The 21,423-nt window shown below is 34.9% G+C and overlaps 2 protein-coding genes across 2 annotated transcripts; one reads left to right on the forward strand and one right to left on the reverse strand.

Annotated features, from left to right (window-relative positions):
* Positions 1-1,948: 1,948 nt before the first annotated feature.
* On the reverse strand, positions 1,949-2,588 carry LOC111425109 (endocuticle structural glycoprotein ABD-4-like). The gene is made up of 2 exons (XM_023058889.2): positions 2,503-2,588; positions 1,949-2,452 (listed from the first exon to the last, which is right to left on the reverse strand). Exons 1-2 carry the CDS (start codon positions 2,512-2,514, stop codon positions 2,030-2,032), a joined length of 435 nt encoding a protein of 144 aa, XP_022914657.2. The 5' UTR covers positions 2,515-2,588; the 3' UTR covers positions 1,949-2,029.
* Positions 2,589-10,954: 8,366 nt separating this feature from the next.
* LOC139430434 (EPM2A-interacting protein 1-like) lies at positions 10,955-11,584 on the forward strand. The gene has a single exon (XM_071197466.1). The coding sequence runs from the start codon at positions 10,955-10,957 to the stop codon at positions 11,582-11,584; it is 630 nt and encodes a 209-aa protein (XP_071053567.1).
* The last annotated feature ends 9,839 nt before the right edge of the window (positions 11,585-21,423 follow it).

Below are 21,423 nucleotides of genomic sequence, written 5' to 3' on the forward strand. Positions count from 1 at the left end.
TCGAAGTCGAATTTTTTCATATCTATATATAAAAGCTTGTAAACGCCCCAAGGGCCTCACTTGAGATTGTCCGTCATTTCATACCATTCCCATCTCTTTATCCTTATCGACACGTGTTAAATGCAGACAGTAAACAATTATTAACTGATGCATTGATTTTATCTCATTTTAAGCACTGTGACTCGGTCTATGGTCTCTGCTTAACTAAAGAGCAGCTAAGAAGGGTGTAGTATATCCAGAATAGTTGCCTCAGGCTGATTTATTGTATTCAAAAATATCAGAGAGTTTCACATAAGTTGACGGAGTGTGGTTGGCTCAATATGCATAATAGGATGACTCTACATAGAGGAGTAATTTATTTCAAAATCTTAAAAGACAAAATTCCTGTTTATTTAAGTAATACAATAACCTATCGTACTGATGTACATAATGTCAAATTCGCAGAAAAGATGCACTTGCGGTGCCCCGTCACACGTCGACTGCTTTTCGGAGTTCATTTACATACGACTTCACAGTTTTTTGGAACACCCTTCCTCGCCCAATAAAAGTGTCAAATTTAAAAAATTAAATACAGACGGTATATATGTGAGCGACAGACGAGATCGAATTAGTTTTTCTTTTTATACTTAGTTATATAATTTTTTGCGCTGGTACGAATTATTTGTAGTGGTACATAGGAGCCAGGGGAAGAGCAGGCCTCACCACCAAGGTGTTGCCTGACCTGGCAACCTAATTAACCTTCTTATTTTTCTTTATTATGTAAAGTAATTTATATGTAAAAGATTTTTGAGGGTTAATAAATTGCATTATTTTTATTATTTCTTTTTCTTATACTTACATTAATATTAAATGAAAGCTTTAAGTAGTTGCTCAGTATTTTCCAATTCTTTAATTTGTACACTTAACTCTGCTAACCATGCCTAGAGAAGAACCTCTCGGCTTTCATTGTTGATCGATTATATTCTTCAGAATATCTTGTCCTCAACTCTTTCGCCCATCATCCTTGTCGCGGCATCGCAATCCATGTGTGATGTTCTGGTGTCGCGAATGCAGTATTCTTCCAATACTTTCCAGCCCTCTATATGATCTTAAAAGTTAGATCGTGATGTAACGTTGCCTCTTGACGCCAGGACTAAGTTGCGACCTTTTAAATCTATTTTGCTGTCCATTTGCTTGTTCCATTTGAACATTTTTGCGCTGAAATCACAAGCGACAACAATCCTTCCGTTTTCCATATTGCATTTTCCAATAGATTTCGTTTTCCCTAGAACTCCGAAATTATTTTCTTCGGTATGAAGTAGCAGGAGATGTAGTACCCTGAAGGATTAGAAACTCTTCTGTTAAGATTGCCATTCTTATTTCAAAAAAATAAAGAATTATATAACTAAGGGTGACAAGACACTGATATAAGCTGGATACTAGATAAAGATTATAACATTGACCTTACTAATAAAACTGAATAAAAATTTAGATTTTTATATTAAGTAGAACGTTACATTACACCCAAAATTAACGAGAATTATCTGTAACATTAATATGTATTTAATAATAACACGTATCTGATAGAACTTAATTACTTCATCAATTATATCAATTTAAACATATATAACTACTCTCTATTATTCTGTTTATGATTTGAATTCTTGCGATACTGTAATATTTATATCTAAAATTAATTGAAACGTAATTAAATTTTTAATCTATTTTAATTAAACTAATTGTGTTTGATTTTATTAGATTATAAACATGATAGCTGGTTTAGCACAATGACATAGGAATATAATATAAACCATGCTACTGATGGTGCATTAATAATAGATAATTCCCACAAATTGACGTTAAACACCAGAAACCACATTGTAACAGAAATTTTCCAAACTAAACCAGCTTATTTTGATGAAAACTGAGCGACTCAAAATATGTAAATGATTACATTTAAAAACATGCATGTATTAAAATAATTCTTTATTATTTTTGTTTCAAATATAAAACATGAATTAATCAAAAATATTTACGCAACTTTTGAACATTACTCATCTTCGGTGGGTTTATGTTCTTCAATGAATTTCAGTGCACGAGCAATGATTGGAGATGGTTGTGGAGGAATTGGAAGTACATCTCCTTGCGCTTGAAAACCATTTTCGTTCGCAATGTATTCGATTTTAACCGGTGTACCATCAGGGGCTGTATAACTATAAGACCCAATTACTTCTTGAACTTGCCTCTCAATTTTATCGTCCACTTGATCTGGAATCGTCTTCAACACGGCACTTTGTTCTACGGTGATGCCATTTCCGGTTTCAAAATTATTGGTGAAGGTTCCATCGAAGCCGCTGTCGGTTAATTGGCTTACAATTAGAATTGGTTCTTCTGGAGAAGTATTCTTGCCATATTTTTGGTTTTCTGGTAGTGGAATTGAAAGAGCAATTCCAGAAAGAGCTAACACAAAAACCTGAAAAGAAAATGGTTAACGACAAAGTAAAATGAAGAAAGAGATGTTACCAGGGTCTTCATTGTGGTATGAATGAATTTCTTCAGATCTACTGATGATGAACTTGGAGTCGTTTCGGTCTTTATATACGAATCAAGAGATCTGCAAAAAATAAACTTGAACAATAAAAAACATTAAGAATAAAAAAATTACTTGAAAGGATGGAAGGTACAAAAATTAATATTAATGATATGACATTTCCATCGAATTTCTGCATACTATTTCCTATCATCATTAAAAACACGTCTGCAGTTAATAATTCTTTTTTGTAACTGTTGTTTATCACTTTTTAAATTTGGATTCTTTTTAAACCCGAACAAAATCTTTATGGCACTTTAAGAAAAATGTCAAGGTTGAATCAAAATTGTTTTCGTTATTTTTTAAATTCTCTTCGCCAAAAAAAAATAAACCATTAAAGCAGACAAAGAAAAAGAGAAAACAAAAAATTTTTACTTCATTTTCTAGTGACAAGTAATGGTATTGCTTGACAAGACTTTCCGTCTTTTATTATCATTTTTTCGTAGCCAGAAAGGGCATCTGCCTAAGAAAAAATAGCCTCTTCTCAGCTGTTAATAAAGAAAACTTTCCGCTCTAAACGGAATTAGTCCCACGGGCGGCTTTAGGTGATATTGCCCCGACAAGATTTAAAACGGTGACCTCGGGACAGGGGCCCATTCAAAAAGTTTCATTTGCGGGCGAAATTATGCCGCCAAGTTTTAGTCTTTCACGTGAGCCACAGCATTGTTACCCTCAGCCCAACTTCAGAACCGGAAATATAACACCGGCTATACTCCGAGTTTTCTTTCCGAGCCTCGTAAATATTTATGTCCAACTTTAAATTAAATCCACCTTCTAATTGTTCTTTATAAAATTATATCGACCCACATTATTGTTTATTCAATGTAATTATTTTTTCACCTGTAATATTTATAGAACCCGAAATAAGAAATTAAAATGAGGTACCTAAAAAAATATAAATTAAAACACTTCAGTTCATATTACCATTTACATTTATCTTATTCGAAGCAAAATAATGGAAAGTTCACTTATCATCAGTTTTCCTAAGAGGTCTTTCATTGCTTTCAATCATTTCTCAATCTCATTTGATGATTCATTTTATGAGTCATTAAACAAGTCTACACTTAACAAATAAGTTTTGAATATCTATTCACAACCACAAAAAATAAACCTTTAAGCTTCAATGTTTTATTTGTTTCGGATGGAAAGCGAATCAAGAACGACAGATGGACTTAGATTGTGCCGTGATAGCTTTACTTTATAAGTTTATCTAATGCTAAAGCGTCAAATCTTCATTTTTCAATCAAAACCGTTTGCGCTACAGTTCTTCATCTTTTGAAAAATATGTTTAGAAAGTCTTTCCAGGGTTAAGTGCTTCCCGGCGGTATTCCTCAGAAGAACCCATCTTCTGCAGGCTCCAAACCCCTTGCGTGGGCGACAATGCGTCGGAGGTGTTAAAACGATCGTAACTTTAATTTATTACAATAGTTGTTTACAATAGAACACGTTCTGTGACACATAAAAAATTGAGAAATTGTTGCTTAGCCCTACCAAAAACTTAACATGCCAAACTCTTCTGCACACAGCTCTCTGTATGTACTTGCATTAGTGGAAAATTTTGTATGATATTAACAGAAACCTTGTCAACACTGAAATAAAGCATTACACATACTCAAAAGTTGGTATTGATTTGATGTCCAAAAACAAATATGATGGGCCGGCTTGGGGGGGACGTACTGCTGTTGATATTGTAACAGAACAGACGTTGGGCGCCATGTTGATTCGGAATTTCGGGGTGACGTATTTTAGACAGTAACAAAATAAAATGACAATACCGTTGTGTCTTAAATAAAATAATAAAGATTGTATTGTGTTCAGATATAAATAAATTTTAAATAAATATAAATAACTAAAAAACGTTACAATTTGTGTCAGGTGTGGGTGGTGGTCGTTACCTTGGTCGGTCTTCACGCTCTCAGAATTCCAGTGGTCATCTACGACTGTTGTCCTGTAAACTTGAGCTTCCTTCCATTCTGTTCGTTGGCAATACTTGCAGTCTACAGGATATGGCCTTCTTGATAGGGTATCAGCGTTGCAATGTACTCGGCCCGATCGGTGCTCTATATCAGAGTCGAACTCTTGGAGTCTCTCAATCCATCTCGCAATCTGACCACTGGGATGACTGAGGCTGACAGTCGCCCCGTCGTATCATCAGCTCCCGCGGCAATAAGCACCAAGAGCGTAAAAAGAGCGCCAGGAGTGAAACCCGGCCGAAGTACGATTTCCACACGTGCCGGGGTGACAACAGTGGGCGTCATGCTGGTGTTCGGTCAGCACCACGGAAAAGTGGAGGAAGAGGAAAGTCCTCGACTCCTGTCTGAGGCTCGACAGGGCGCGCTGGAATGAGAGAGGCCGGTGGGACGGCTGCTCCATCCCAAGCGAGAGGTAAGTAGGGGAAACTGTACTCCGCTCAATGGATAAGTCTATTAACTGTTTATAGGTAAACCAGCAGCACGCTAGGGTGACTACGGCTGTCCTTAGCAGAACCTGGATGCTTAACATTAATGCTTTCTTAATCTCATAGCGACCGCGATTGTGTGGCTGCGGTTCTGAAAATCCAAGGTGAGAAGGACTGGACAGAAATTGTCATCTGCTCGGCACACTTCTCCGGAACGGATAGTGATCTTCCTGCGGCCGCTGTGCGAGACATAATTGCCTACAGCCGGAGGAATAACCTACAAGTGGTTGTTGGAAGTGACGTCAATGCGCACCACACAATGTGGGCAAGCACCAACACAAATGAAAGAGAGGAGTTGCTTTTTGCCTACCTATTATGGGAGCGGCTTACTGTTAATAATGTAGGCGCCAAACCAACCTTTGTTGCCAGACATAGAGCAAAGGTACTTGACATTACGTTCAGATCAATTATATTAAGCTCCTAGATAATCTCTTGGAGGGTATCCTCTGAACCGTCGTGTTCAGATCATAGACATATTCAATTTAAAATCGACCTAGGGATGAAATCCGACTGTACGTACCGTAATCCCCGTAGCACTAATAGGGATCCGTTTAAGAGTTGCCTTGCAGATAACTTAACTAGCGTCATCGCTACCGTTAGGAACTGTGATCAGATTGAAATACCCACGGAGACTCTCTGTGGCAATTCGTTCTGCCTATCATAGTAGCAGTCCACTGAAGGTGAAAAGTAATAATCGGAGCACACCCTGGTGGAACGAATCTCTTAGCTCCGAAAGACAAGAGGTCCGGAGGCTTTTTAACTGGGCCAAGACATTAGGTGAATGGGAGAAATATAAACAAGCTCTAACGAATTACACCAAAAATATACGTAAGGCAAAAAGAGAGTCTTGGAGGAGGTTCTGTGAGGTAGTGAAAGACACACCCAGCAGTGCAAGAATTCACAAGATTCTCGCTAGAGATCCAGCACTTCCCCTGGGCCAACTTAAACGGCCTGACGGTAGTTTTACGGACTCTAGTAGAGCCTCGTTAAAGCTTCTCATGCAGACTCAGGTTCCAGGAAATTTGATGATCAGGGTTGATAATGCCACAGCGGGCTATTCCTGCAAGGCAAAGCGCCCCTCAAATACGGATTGGAGTATGGCTAGAAAAGTCGTCACTTGCACATCCGTCGACCAGGCGATTCAAACGTTTAAGCCGTTCAAATCGCCTGGAGAAGACAACGTCTTTCTTGCTTTGCTACAGCAAGGAAAGTCACTGTTGTTGCCTATTTTGGTAAAAATTTTCAGAGCGAGTGTCGCCTGGAAATAAGTACCGGCAGAAAGAACTAAGGTAAGGGTAGCCTTTCGACCCATCAGCCTAACGTCATTTCTGTTGAAAACCCTTGAAAAAGTTCCATACGGATCCGTACGGTGCCATTGGTATCTGGTCCACTGAGTCGCCACCAGTATGCTTATCAAGCGGGAAAATCTACACAACTTAGTTGGTAGAGTATCCAGGACGCTGCAGGATAAAGAAATCTTGGTTTGTGCGATTCTGGATACAGAAGGAGCGTTCAACAACGCAATACCACAATCTCTTGAAAGAGCTGCTGTTAACAGGGGAGTGGAAGCAACTAAAGCGGGTTAGATCCGCGATATACTTGATAGTAGAATAGTTTCTACTTTACTCCACGGTGATACGATAAGCTTCAGGCTGGGAGGTGGCTGCCCGCAGGGAGGGGTGTTATATCCCCTGCTTTGATCCCTCCTGCTTGACGATCTGATTGCGATAGTGGAAGCCGTTAGTGTAGAAATACAAGCTTACGCTGATGACATTGTCGTTATGGTCAAAATAACCTGTTTGTCGAGGATATCTAAAGTCTTCCAGGTGACCCTAGATACCATTTGAGCTTAGTGTAAGGGAGAGAACCTCTCGATAAACCCGCAAAAGACAATTGTTGTGCCCTTCACCAGGAAACGAATGTTGGATGGACTAATCCGTCCAACTAGCCAAGGTGAACACATTCCTTTCTCTAAGGAAGTCAAATATCTAGGAGTAATCCTAGACAAAACCTTGTCATGGAATGGCCATTTGCAGGGAGTTTTGCACAAAGCTACAGTATCCTTGTGGACTTGTCACAGTCTTTGTGGCAAAAATTGGGGTCTTATCCCTGAAAGACTGTACTGGCTCTATGTGACTGTGGTTAGACCTGTGATCACATACGGAGCAGCAGCCTGGTATAGGAAAGTCCGACAGACTTAGTAAACTTTCACGAATTCAACGAGTAGCTGGATTGGCAATCTCTAATACGATAACCACAATGATGCTGCGCTATCAATGCCGTCAGATTTGGCGGGATCACTATCGGTGATTAATTGCCTAAGCGGCAATCCTGGATCGAAAATGAAAATTCTCTGGTTCAGGCAGATATTTGTATATTCACAGATGGATCAAAAACGCCGGAAGGGGTCGGAGCAGGAGTATATTACCAAACACCTAGAAGTAAGCAAGCTTACAGCCTGGGTACGTACTGTACTGTTTTCCAGGCGGAAGTATTTTTTTTATTCTGTCGATCGTCGCCGATAACACGGTTTTCACTTTCGACATGAACATTTACAAACAAACCTTTGGTGTTCCCATGGAATCACCGATTTCACCCGTCCTAACCCTAATAACTATGGATTACATATATCCTATGATATATCATATGGACAAAGTTATACCAAGTTTGGGTTACCAACATGATTTTATAAGAAAATACGTTGACGATATCATCCTCGCGGTTCCGGTTGATAAAGTTGATGACATCTTCTGACATCAACCAAATTTAATAATTACAACTACAACATTCAATTTACAATAGAAAGGAAAAACGAAGGTGGTTGGGTACCATTCTCGGACCCTAAGGTTATTTGAAACAAATATAATGTCATAGAATTCGATTGGTATACCAAACCGACTTTCTCTCTTTACACAAAACTAAACATAAAAATAACACCGTACTTGCTGAATGAAAACACGAATAGAACGAATATGCAACAAAACTATTAAATAAGATCTTGTTTTCTATGCTGCATTTTAGGAATGTCAACCAATTGGTTCAGAATGACGACCCGATAAAATACACTAAATTACGTTATATTCCCAAATTAACAGACAAATTGATAAAAATTTTGAAAGACACCAGTAATATAAACATTAAAATTGTTGAACACTACCCGAATACAGTTAACAAAATTTTCACTAAAACTAAGGATAGAGAAGACATGTTTATTTCTGGAGTTGTGTACAAAGTGCCTTGTAAGGATTGTGATAGATGTTATATTGGTCAGACGGTTCAGTGGTTGAAAACTAGGTTGAGACAACACAAAAATGATATAAGAACAGGAAAAAGAGCGTGTGCGTTGTCACAACATAGTCTTGATAACGAGCATCAGTTTAACTTTAACGAAACACGAATACTGGACATAGAACGGAATTATTACAACAGACTATTCCTAGAAATGTACCATATAAACAACAACAAAACAGTTAACTTTAGAACGGATATAAACAACCTAAGCAACATCTATTCTTACATTTTCGCTGTTACAAAAAAATTGTAATTTCTGGTTGAAATTGTTTTTAGTTTTTCAAAAATTATTGTATTTCGTGTTAATTAATTAAATCCGTAGGCGGAAGTACACGCGTGTGTCACTCGTATTTTATTGTGTATTTCTTGTTTTTGGTATTTTCCGTAAGAACATTGATATTTTAATCACTTATGTCCCCGTTGTCGAACAAACAAAATGTGGTGTCGGACAGGTTCTCTTTGTATAAGTTGGCTTAAGGGGGTATGCCACCTTTAAAATGAAAAAAAACGATTGCTTAAAAGTGTTCTTTATATACTGTCTAGAATGAGAATCCATTGACAGAAAACATTTGCGGAATATTTTTCTGCCTAAAAAATTGATTTTTGTAACACACCTCACCGGAAATTCTAAGATTTCTGTAACCACTTTTAGTTTCATTTAGTAAGTATCAGTAAGTTTCATTTAGTAAGAGTATCCACTGTCTATGCAGGTATTTTGACCTTGTTGTACAAAAAAGTTAAAAAAAACATAAAATATAATTTTTCAAAAACGCTATTGAAGGAAAAATGGAAGTGGACTCCGTCGTAGAGATGTTTCAACGATCCGAAGAAAAACATAATTTGAAGTACAGTTTTTACGTAGGAGACGGAGACAGCAAAACCTTCAAAGGTATTATGGACGCTCAGCCCTATGACAGTCTAATACAGCCATACTCAACCTGCGGCCCGCGGGCCGCATGCGGCCCTGTCAACTGTTCCTTGCGGCCCGCAACACAATGTATAAAAGGTGATTTTAAAAAAAATAAATTTTATGGAATAATATACAGAATTATTCGGACCACTCGTACCACCCTTTTTATACCGAAATGATAAGTCATAGAAAGTTGAAATAAAATATTCTTAATCTCCCTGTATAAATAAAAATATGCAACGAAACAATAGATACGCTTCCTACGCTTGCTGTACGCAGGGACTTCCCCAACGACTGACTCCGCGCTGAGCTAGCATTAAGATGTTAGGTCTGTCCTAACGTGTTGATTTGTTTAGTTGGGTAATACCTTTTATGCGTGGTGGTTTTGTTTTATTATTTGAAAGTGTTTATTACGGAAGACGAGTGTAACGTACCTTTGACTGTTGTAACATATTGTTTGTTATAATTTTTAATTATAATAATGGCGAAAAAATCTTCAAAACGAAAAATTTTGGACGAAAATAGAGCGTTTCAAGACAATTGGGAAGATGAATATTTTGTTGTTGCAAATAAACATGGTTCGGCAACATGTTTGATTTGTCGTGAAAGTATTATATTAAAAAAATATAATATTGTTCGTCATTATACTACGAAACACAAATCATTCGATGATACATTTTCTCACGGCTCTTTAATAAGATGCGAAAAGTTGACTTTTTTGAAAAAGTCATTGCAACAACAACAAAATATGATATCAGTGACAATATCACAAGATACAGCAGTGACAAGAGCATCGTATGAAATTTGTTATATACTTGGTAAACACATGAAACCATTTACCGATGCAGAGGTTGTGAAGGAATGTTTCCTTAGTGCTTCCAATATATTATTTGATAAGTTTAGTAATAAAAATCAAATAATATCTCAAATAAAAAACATGCAGCTCTCTGATTCTACCTGCGTTAGACGTATTGAAGATATTTCAAAATACATTTCTGATCGCGTCATAGAAAAAATAAAAAATTGTAAATATTTTAGTTTGGCTTTTGATTCTAGCACCGATATTTCATCAACAGCACAATGTTCCGTTTTCATTAGGTATTGTACTGAAGAAAATTATATATATGAAGATTTTTTTAAATTTCTACCTATGAAGAATCAAACCAGAGGCACTGACTATCTCGATATTATTAGTACTTTTCTGGAGAACAATAATATTGATGTAAAAAAATTGGTTTGCGTGTGCACGGATGGATGCCCTTCAATGATAGGATCCGAAAAAGGTTTTGTTTCCCTATTGAAAAAGAAATACAATTTAACAAATCTCTTATCCTTTCACTGTATCATTCACCAAGAGAACTTAGCAGCACGTATCTTCATTGCAGAAATAGACGCCGTGATGAAGACCGTAATAAGTATAGTGAATTATATTCGAGCACGAGAACTGAACCACAGGAAATTTAAAAGTCTTTTAGAAGAAATGAATTGTAATTACAATGACATCCCTTTACATACCTCGGTGCGATGGCTAAGTAGAGGAAAAGTTCTGGAACGGTTTTTTTCTTTAAGGCAAAACATTATTTTGTTTTTGCAACAAAACAATAAAATTTACAATGAACTGGAAAATAATGGATGGTGGTGTCTTTTAGCTTTCCTGTGCGACATTACAGATAAACTTAATGAGCTCAATCGCAGCTTACAGGGGGAAAATAAAATTATTTCGCAGATGGCGAATAAAGTAATTGCTTTTGAAGAAAAATTAAAGATCTATTACGAAGAAATGCAGAACCAAATATCACGTAACTTTCCAACCATAATAAAAGCTGAACAAGATGGTATACATATTTCTCAAGAAAATTATATGATGTTTGCTAATTATTTAGCTGCCTTATCCAATGAGTTTAAGAGCAGATTTCAGGATTTACGTTATATCAAGAATTCTCTGTTGCTTATGGAAAATCCTTGGCACTTAGAAACAACAAGTGTAACACAATTAGCATCTTTTGGATGTGATTATGCAAAGATATTTGATGAATATATCGAATTTAAGAACGATACAAGTTTGGAAGCTATTTTTAAAGAAAAAAGAGAAGGTCAGGAGTACAATGAGTTTTGGAGAGTAGTACCAGAAAAATATAAACATTTACAAAACTGTGCCCTTTTACTGCTCACGTTGTTCGCATCAACGTATATTTGTGAACCATCATTTTCAAAAATGAAATATGCGAAGAACATTTACAGAAATAGACTTACTGATTCTCATCTTGATGATGTATTGAGGATAGCATGTACCAATTACAAACCCGATTTGTCTCAAGTAGTAAAAAAATTGTCACAGTATCAAAAATCACATTAATTATTTTTTGTGTAAAAATAATATTATAACGGTAACAAATAAATATTGTAAAAAATACATTCGTTTTTTATTGTGTAAAATACTATTACATTATGTATATAATGTTGCGGCCCGCGTAACTTACCAAATATAGGTATGTGGCCCTAAAGAGAAAAAGGTTGAGTATGGCTGGTCTAATAGTAACCAAAAAAGAATGCGTCGATCACGTTCAGAAACGAATGGGCACACGGTTACGAAATCTAAAAAGAAACACCCGCGGATTAGGAGGCAAAGTAAAATTAACAGGAAAATTAATTGATGAACTTTCCTTATATTACGGATTGGCTATTCGCAGAAATTGCGATTCCGTGAAGGACATGAAAAAAGAGAACTGGGCTACTTTGTATCATAAAATTTCAACAGATGAAACTCCAAAGCATGAAAATTGTCCAGTTGGTGCTGACTCGTGGTGTTCCTGGCAAAAAGCGTACGCTTTGTCAGAAATCGATGAGTACACTCACAAGCCAGCAATCGGCAATGATGTTTTCAACGCAGTGAAACCTGTGTACGAAGAACTATCAAGGGAAGATCTTTTGACAAGATGTTTACGGGGATATACGCAAAACAGCAATGAAAGTTACAACGCCGCGTTATGGTCTATCGCACCAAAAACTAGTCATAGTGGCAAGAAAGTGGTTGACATTGCGTCTGATATAGCTGCTTGCAATTTTAATGACGGTCTTACAAGCATTATGGAAATAATGCAAGCACTGAAATTAACAACCGGAAGATGGTGCTTCGACTTTTGTCATGAAACGAATTTAAATCGCACTGAGGCTAAAGGTTAAAGAAGCTCGGGGAAGCCTACTGTCAGACAGAAAAGCTGCAGAAGATGAAAATAAGCTTCAGGAAGGACAGCTGTATGGTGCAGGAATCGCTGATTAGATGTATCTAGAAAAAATATACAATTTTTTACATTCGAAAACTTTAAATGCGTCTTTCTGGAAACTACATTTTTCAAATCTGTGCACACGATAACTTCCACATTTTTCAACGGATTTTCAAGATATTTTTTTTCAAAAGTTTGTATTATCTTATTCTAGGTAAGTAAGTAGCCCTTTTTCGATATGTCTCAGATTCTCTGTTTTACAACCATTTTTATGTAGGTTTTTTATCGATAAATACATTTCTTGTAAAATCGTCACCATTTCGTCAAAAATGAATATTTTTTTAAAATCCTACGTAGTTCCCTAGTTTTTGAGTTTACTAAAGTAATCGTATTCAAGTTTTAATTATTCGACTTACGCGTTAGGAGAAATCCTGCGCACAGTTTGACCTTGCACAATTTGCAAGCCTAACATTACCGATATGTAGCGGGTGCAATTTTAATAACTGTTAATAAATAAAATATGTATTTAAAACTAGAAAAATGGCTTATTCACACCCTGCAACCCGTTTTTAGAAAACTTCTTTCGTCTGATTGCAAAAAAATTTTAAAAATACCTATTATTTTCGGATCTTCAAGGTGGCATACCCCCTTAATTGACTAAGTATTATTTTACTCTATTTGACTTTAAACATAATTTTTAATTGTTAATTCGTTGTAGAACCAAATCATCCTGAAGAAGAAACAATAAAAGTTTCGAAATATTGATGTTTTAAAAATTTAGTCCCTTTTTTTCATTACCTTACAACCTGAAGTTAAAGAAACTGATGTCGCCTCACACTTCGTTTAATACTATTGTATTTCCGATTTAGAAATAGTTTTAGTTGTAACTAGTAATGTTACGGATGTGAGTTTAGCGGACGCGGAGTTATTGAAAAAAGTTACGTACTAAAATTTTAATGAAAATAATATTTTTATTGTAATTAATACTAATCAGTAATTATTAATTAGTATTTAGTAATTATTTATTGTAACGGAGCTCCGTTAAAATATATGCGGATGTGGATCCTCAAAACAATGCGGATTATCCGCAGTTGCGGATATCCGTTACATCACTAGTTGTAATTTTACCAGAAAGACACCTGAAGGTTTAATGAAGTGCGAACCAACATTTAAAAATTTTTGAATTTTGTGTACAGGGTCCCTCTAATATCAAATCTTATAAACTGAGATAATTACACTCATTCGAGCAAAAAAGCTATGTGGTGTGACTCATTAGTATCACTTCATTAAGTTACATTAAAGTAACAAATATTTTATGTACAGGGTGTCCCAATTTCGATGTCCGCATAGGCTATCTCCGAAACTAAAAGAGATAGAAAAAAAGTAGCTTACATGTCATGATCTCGTTTTTCGAGAAAATGCTAATGCCGAAAACTCCGAACAGCTATCATCTTTTGTTTTCGCCCTATCGGCAAAAACTGAAAATTCTGCGAAAACGACAATCGCAAATATCTCACTTATTATTAAAGATGGAGTATTATAAATAAAACATTATATGGGCAACTTTTTACGAAGAATTCAGTGGCGTAGGTAGAATTTTTTTCCCAACTTTTATTTTCGAGATTTTAGACGTAACTTTATTTTTTTAAATGGAAACCATAGTTGGCTATGAGCTAAAATAATTTGGTATTTTCTCCTGATAACAAATATATATAGTTTGTGGGGTTTATTTCTTATAGCTATTGAATAATTAACAAAAATTCATTTTGTTCTATCTAAAACCAATGTATGTATTTAAAAGTTAATGTTGCTATGGTGACAACCATACATACTATGATGGAACATAATGTATCAAATAATTGCCAAAGTTTGTATTTAAAAATTCGATAACAACTCTGGCATTATGTGCTGGTAAGAAGCACCAGCATGTTAAGTGTCAAAGAATAACAAAACTGAATAAAACTTTACAATGAATTTCGAAAATTATGAAAAATGTAACATGATGGAATTCTATATGTTATCAGATAAGAATGCCACGTTAGCCGCGAAATTATATTTCACAAGGTATCCGGAAAGAAGACAACTGCACGTAAGAACCTTCAGCCGGTTAGCAGAAAATTTAATAGATTTTTGGTCCATCCCCAAACCACGTGCAAAAACATACCAAAATGGCCTGCAAGAGGATGAAGTCAATGTGTTGGCTTCACTTGCGATAAATCCATCAACATCTTGCAGAGAAATTGAACAAGACGTCTGACCCAAAAACCGCTGCTTCCGAATATGAAAGAAAAATATGTATAAACCATACAAAGCGGGCCTAACTCATTATTTACGTGCAGGAGATGTTAATCTAAGATTAGAATTTTGTAGATGATATTTAGAAAAATTAAATAATCTGCTGTTTGTTCAAAATGTCATCTGGACCAATGAAGTCTCTGAGTGTTCAAAGAAGATTGGGGTTCAATGTATGGTGTGCCCTTTTAGATAATAGAATTTTGGCATATAGTATCTACCATAAAAACTTAAACTCAGGTAATACCTCAATATATCAAGGCAGCACATTGTGCCTTTGGTCGACAATTTGCCATTAAATAAGTCTCAAATGATATATTTTCAATATGACGGAGCACCAGCACATAATGCCAGAGTTGTCAGTGAATTTTTAAATACTACTACAAACTTTGGCAATAATTGGAAACAATGGGCACGTTCAGCCGGTGTCAACTGTTAAGTTGCTATATTAGCAGTCGCGGCTGAACGATATGCTAAGTCAGCGCTGTTACGCAGCAGTTTAGTAAATATCTCAGCGTAAGTAATCTGCGCTTAGTTTGTCAGCGGTTGTGAAATTCTAGGTTAGGATTAATATTTTTTGTTTCTCCCCTTTAATTTTGAAAACTGGCAGAACTGTATAAAATGAAATGAGCCTTAAAATCAAGATCATCATCCATTATCTCTTGTAATAACACAAAATTTTCAAAAATATTATTGTTGGCCATAGTTTTAGGTTATGCTGAACTGCTAATTCTCAATTGCTTGTTCAGCCGATTTCGTTCCGCTGTATTAAAGCTCATACAACTAGCTGACTGATTTAATTCAACTGTTGACACCTGCTGAACGTACCCAATGTTTTCCATCGTGGCATTGTTATCACCATAACAACATTAAGTTTTAAATACATACAATAGTTTTAGAAAGAACAAAAAAAATTGATACATTATGTTCCATCATAGTATATATGGTTATCACCATAGCAACATTAACTTTTAAATACATACATTAGTTTTAGATAGAACAAAATGATTTTTTGTTAATTATTCAATAACTATAAGAAATATACCCCACAAACTATATATAGTTGTTATCAGAAGAAAATAACAAATTATTTTAGGTCATAGCCAACTATGGTTTCCATTTAAAAAAATAAAGTTATGTCTCAAATCTCGAAAATAAAAGATGGGAAAAAAGTTCTACCTACGCCACTGAATTCTTCGTAAAAAGTTGCCCATATAATGTTTTATTTATAATACTCCATCTTTGATAATAAGTGAGATATTCGCTATTGTCGTGTTCGCAAAATTTTCAGTTTTTGCCGATAGGCCGAAAACAAAAGACGATAGCTGTTCGGAGTTTTCGGCATTAGCATTTTCTCGAAAAACGAGATCATGACATGTAAGCTACTTTTTTTCTATCTCTTTTAGTTTCGGAGATAGCCTATGTGGACATCGAAATTGGGACACCCTGTACAGGTGGGCAAATTTGGGTGTTATATTTGTCCCGGTCTCTTTATGTCCCGGTCTCTTTTTCCGAGACTAATCCAATCCCGCAAAGAACAAATCTCTATCTTCTTTTGTTTTTAAGTTATAGTCGAAAAGTCAAATTTTAGCGATTTCAAAAAATGCTCATATTTCGTTTATTTTTGAAATTAGAGAAATGGGGTTAATACATTCTACAAGCACTTTTTTGAGTAGAATATACTGTCGTTGAAAAATTTTAAAAATAGCTGATAATTTTTGAGATATAACATAAAGTTGTATTTTTTTAAATACAAACTATAGTTGATTATGATGTTACTGAAAAGAGCATATTTTTAGCTTTCCAATGATGTATCGCACGCATGATGTATCTGCAGAAAATAAGCGTTATTTTTCAATTCTAAAATATTAAAGATTAAAATTCAAATTTTTAATTATAGTAGGCGTGAAAAACGCTAAATGCTACTTACAAGGGAAGTATCAGAACTGTCCCTCACCGATTTTGTTGAAATTTGGTACAGCGATAGTATGGCCAAAAATAAGGTTTACATATTTTTTTATACGTGCTAATAAAGCCCCTGGGCCGAGTTATAAGGGTTGGAAATCGGGGCGAAATATATATATTCGCTTATAGGCTGAAAACGAAAATAGCTATCGAAATGTGGTAAACGTAAACTGATATTCATTTTCTGAGGGCTTCCCTAAAAGTAAACTACCCCTAGTTTTTTGGAATATTTTAAAAACTACCTTGTCGATTTTGGCGATATTATGTGTCCTTATAGTACGTTTAAAAATATTAATGACGTGTTTTTTCTTATTTGCCTCTGACCATCCCCTGCAAAGTTACGGGGTATGATAGATTATCCCTTTCCTTAAGAATAATGTGATAATCAGTTACACTTTTGAACAATATTTTGAAGAAAACCATTAATGAGATGTAAATTAAGATTTACGCAGTAAAATAAACCCTATACGACATTAAGGGGTGGTTTTTTTCGCGATAATTGTTTGTCGATTTTGGAGCAATTTACCACGCTGATTTTTTTATACGTTAGTACTATTGTAAGAACTTACAAGGGTTAGAAGTTTGGGGTAGAAAATATATTTTCGCTAATAACTTTCATACTCCTACAGAAAAAGCTTTTTTATCCTTATTCTATTTAAATAACACAAAAGCTAGGATAATTATATAAATATTTATTAATAATGAGTTAAAAAGCAACTGAAAAAAAATGGTTAAATATCACAAATTGCATTCTATTTAAATAACACAAAAACTAGGATAATTATATAAATATTTATTAATAATGAGTTAAAAAGCAACTGAAAAAAAATGGTTAAATATCACAAATTGCATTCTACATTGTTAGAATCCTCTGGTATGTTTGGACCGAGGGTAATAAATACAATGTTCAAAGCAGATAACATATTCGTTTTGGCATCAAAGTCTGGTAAACTGACTTCTGCTCATATGAAAAATTGGCTATAAAATGTCTATTTCCCAAACACCGGACCCAAATCATTACTATTACTGGATTCTTGGAGTGGCCACTGCCAACAGGTCAAATTCAACCCCTGGATGTATTTGGTTTTAGAATATAGAATAATTTCATTAGAAGATTTTCTGATCAAATTATTCTCTATCAGTACGATGTCAATTTGCATCAGCGAGATAATATTTTAAAATTGCAATCCCTAACGCATAACCAGTTGTCTTCCCCACGGTTTATTAATGTTTTTAAATACGCGTGGCTTGCGTCTGCATATATAGAGGAGAGACCAGAACAGTTAAAAATCTCGTGGAGGTTTGTTTTTTCAATGAAAAACCTACGTGCGATGTCTGTGGAGAAATAGCTGTTATAACTTGTGCATGGTGTAAACAATCGTTGTGTTTAAAACATTCTTTCCATGATTTTCATTATTGTGCGACGACCTTTCCTGGTTCGGTCCTAGGAAAAGGGGTCTTGGTGCCCTGTTATGTGTTCGGGATGTTAACGGTCTCGGGCGCCACCTTATGTTTAGAGAGTTAAGGAACTCTTTCGCCTCCAGGTAACTTTTGGGGGTTACAGTCGGAGATCCAGGGATTCGGTATGGGAAAGAAGAAAACAAGAAAAATTCGGAAAACAAATAACTATCAACTTTATTAATAATTAAATAAACAAATAGGAGGGCAGTTTATTGCTTTGTGACCACGGTCGGAGAATGGGGACGGTGGGAATAAATTGACAAGACTTTGACTTTATAATAAAAAAAAAGTTTGAATTAAACAAATAAAAAAAATGAGGCGGAGGTATGGGATACACCTGGAAACCTTCCTAAGGTGCAAAGGAACGGAATACTCGAAGAACCTTCCAAGAGTATTAAGGTTGGGACAAAATGTACAACAATTAATGAAAGTTAACAAAAATAAAATCAAAGTCTTTCAAAATAAATCGGACTTACGGTAAAATAGAAATGCGGATATTTCTAAGAAAAAAAATTTAGCGGGTGTCTTCGGAACTGTTGTTGTAGATGGAACTGTTGAAGAACTGTTGTAGATCTGATGAAGAACTGTTGAAGATCTGATGAAGAACTGTTGAAGATCTGATGAAGAACAGTTAAAAATCAGAATTTTGGCCCTCTATTTATACCATTTTGGGGCGAAAACTGGATTTTTCCGCGTGGGGGATCGTATCAGTACAAGTTATCAACGACTAATTTACAATGCGCGGCGCTAATTAACAAAAATAGCAAAATTCTGACGGCGCTATCGGATGCGGGACATAAAATTACATAATTACAGTTTTTGAACGGGTAAAATCGGTTAAAGAACGGCGGAGTAATTAACAATTAATCAACAATAATTAACGGAAAAATTTATAATACAAATCAAAAGATACCCTTACTTATACAGAAAATCACAAAAATATTTTTAACAAAATCGGCCACTGTTTACGGCACTTATATTCACAGACGTTTTCCCGACCACGTGTTTCACGTTAACACCAATTAATCGGTATTAATTTACGCGCACCTTAACACAAAACAAATCCAGCAGTTGGGTGATGTTCGGGGCAATCCTACATGGGCAATATTTTCAACGGATGACCATCAGGAATGGAGTAATTTAAGAGTGCGGGAAGTTAGCCCCCCATTTTTTGATTTTTAAATTTTTTATTGTTGTTCTAGATTGTTCTAGAGTTGTTCTACATTGTTCCAAAGCGGCAAATTGAAAAAATAAAAACTCCACGAGAAAACCGAAAAAACAGGTTTTTTGACTAGCCCCCCATTTTTGGAAAAGTGAAATTTTCTTTGTTGTTCTGGGTTGTTCTAGTTGTTCTAGTTATTGTTCTAGAAAATCAAAATTGTGGGATACAGCATTACGAAGTTATAACTAAAAATAGGTTTGGCCGCCGAAATGTCTGGTTGATTGCTGTGACCATAGCTTTTCTATTATCAATTCCATATTACAAATATATACTTATTATAGCTAACGCAATCTGGAACAGCTATTATTTTCACTAGATCAACTCTCTAAAGGGCACTTTACTCTTTGAAAATTAAAGTTTTTCGAAGTTTCAGTCAGTAATTCTTGTGTCAGCGGTTTTATATTACACAATAAGAATTAAAAAATACAGAACAATCTAACATAACTCAAACTTTGCCGATTCAAATTGTTCTAGATGTGTTTTGCGTTCAACACGAACATTAATTTTGCAAAATCACATATTTTTTGTTGCTCTAAATTGTTCTTGTTGTTCTAGGTACTTAAAATGTTTATTTAATCACTGCGGTTTTAGTTCTTTTAAAGTTTCATATTAAAAATTACTACTTACAACAATTAAAACAATTCAGAACAGCTGTTATTTTCACTAGAAAAACCTTAAATTTTATTAGTTGTTGTGATATCGGATAGGTTTTGTTGAATCAGTGAACCCAACCTTTAATATAATAATAGTTTTAAAAAATTAAAAAAATATGGAATAATCTGACCATCTAATTTTCTAAAAATCACCTTTCTATTTAAACTTATAATAATAAAACATAAGATGCGATTTAAAGTGTATTTTATTTTGTAAAACTAAGTAATAAATTAATAAATAAACTAAACTAACAAAACAATAACTATTCTTTCACAAAAACTGTACGAAAACTTATTCTAAAGTAAAGTATAACTAAATAAATTAAATCATCTAAATAGACTAATATCACGGAACTCATTTACACACATATATGCTTGTATGGATTTTTTTCTTAAATCATTAAATAATAACCAATTGTTGGGTACAAATGCCTTCGTAGCTGATGATACTTGCGAGGATATAGACTTTGTTCTGGAGTTGTAAATTGCGGGGATAATCGAGTACGGGAAGTTAGCTCCCTATTTTTTGATTTTTAAATTTTTCATTGTTGTTCTAGATTGTTCTAGAGTTGTTCTACATTGCTCCAAAGCGGCAAATAGCAATAATAAAAACTCTGCGAGAAAAACCAAAAAAACAGGCTTTTTACTAACCCCCCATTTTTGGAAAAATGATTTTCTTTGTCGTTCTAGTTATTGTTCTAGAAAATCAAAATTATGGGATTCGGCATTACGAAGTTATAACTAAAAATAGGTTGGGCTATTCATTTAGAAATCATGTTGAGAATGTTTGCACAGATTGCTTTAGTTTCCTAAAATTATTTTCAAAAACCGGTTCTAGTAAAGCAACATATAAAAAAGAGCTGAACTATTAACAGGAATAAATTATTTTGGAAGCCAGAATATTGCTGGCGTGATAATAGTGAATGCTATGTCAAATATTACGTTTCTTTGCACACAACTATTTAAAGAAGAATTTAGTTATTGTAGGACTAAAAACTGCAATAATGGTTTAAACGTTACTTTCCATAAAAACATAATTTTACCAATCGACATTGACATCGTAACAATATTTGGCTATGCATAGCTAAAGCAAGTAATAGCTGATATTTGTAAATGTTTGAAATCGGTTAGATCGGTCTATGATTTCTAATTCCGCATCATAAAAAAAATAGTCGCTATACGGTAGCTCGACGGTAGCTCGCTGGCTGCTGAAACTTCCTCGGGACTGTCGGCTGGACTGATAGAAACATGTGGCTTGTCGTATCTTGTTTGGAAATTTGTTAGTTTCGGCATTATTTAATTATTTGATAATAATTTTTTGGAAAGCACATGTTTTCGTGATTCAGCAATTTTATTAATCACTTTCATTTATTGATGA

This window comes from Onthophagus taurus, chromosome 7, assembly GCF_036711975.1.
Source record: "Onthophagus taurus isolate NC chromosome 7, IU_Otau_3.0, whole genome shotgun sequence".
In the NCBI taxonomy this organism is placed as follows: Eukaryota; Metazoa; Arthropoda; class Insecta; order Coleoptera; family Scarabaeidae; genus Onthophagus; species Onthophagus taurus.

Excerpts from the sequence above, each read along its gene's own strand:
- LOC139430434 (XM_071197466.1), top strand. The coding sequence starts at position 10,955 with ATGGCGAATAAAGTAATTGCTTTTGAAGAAAAATTAAAGATCTATTAC.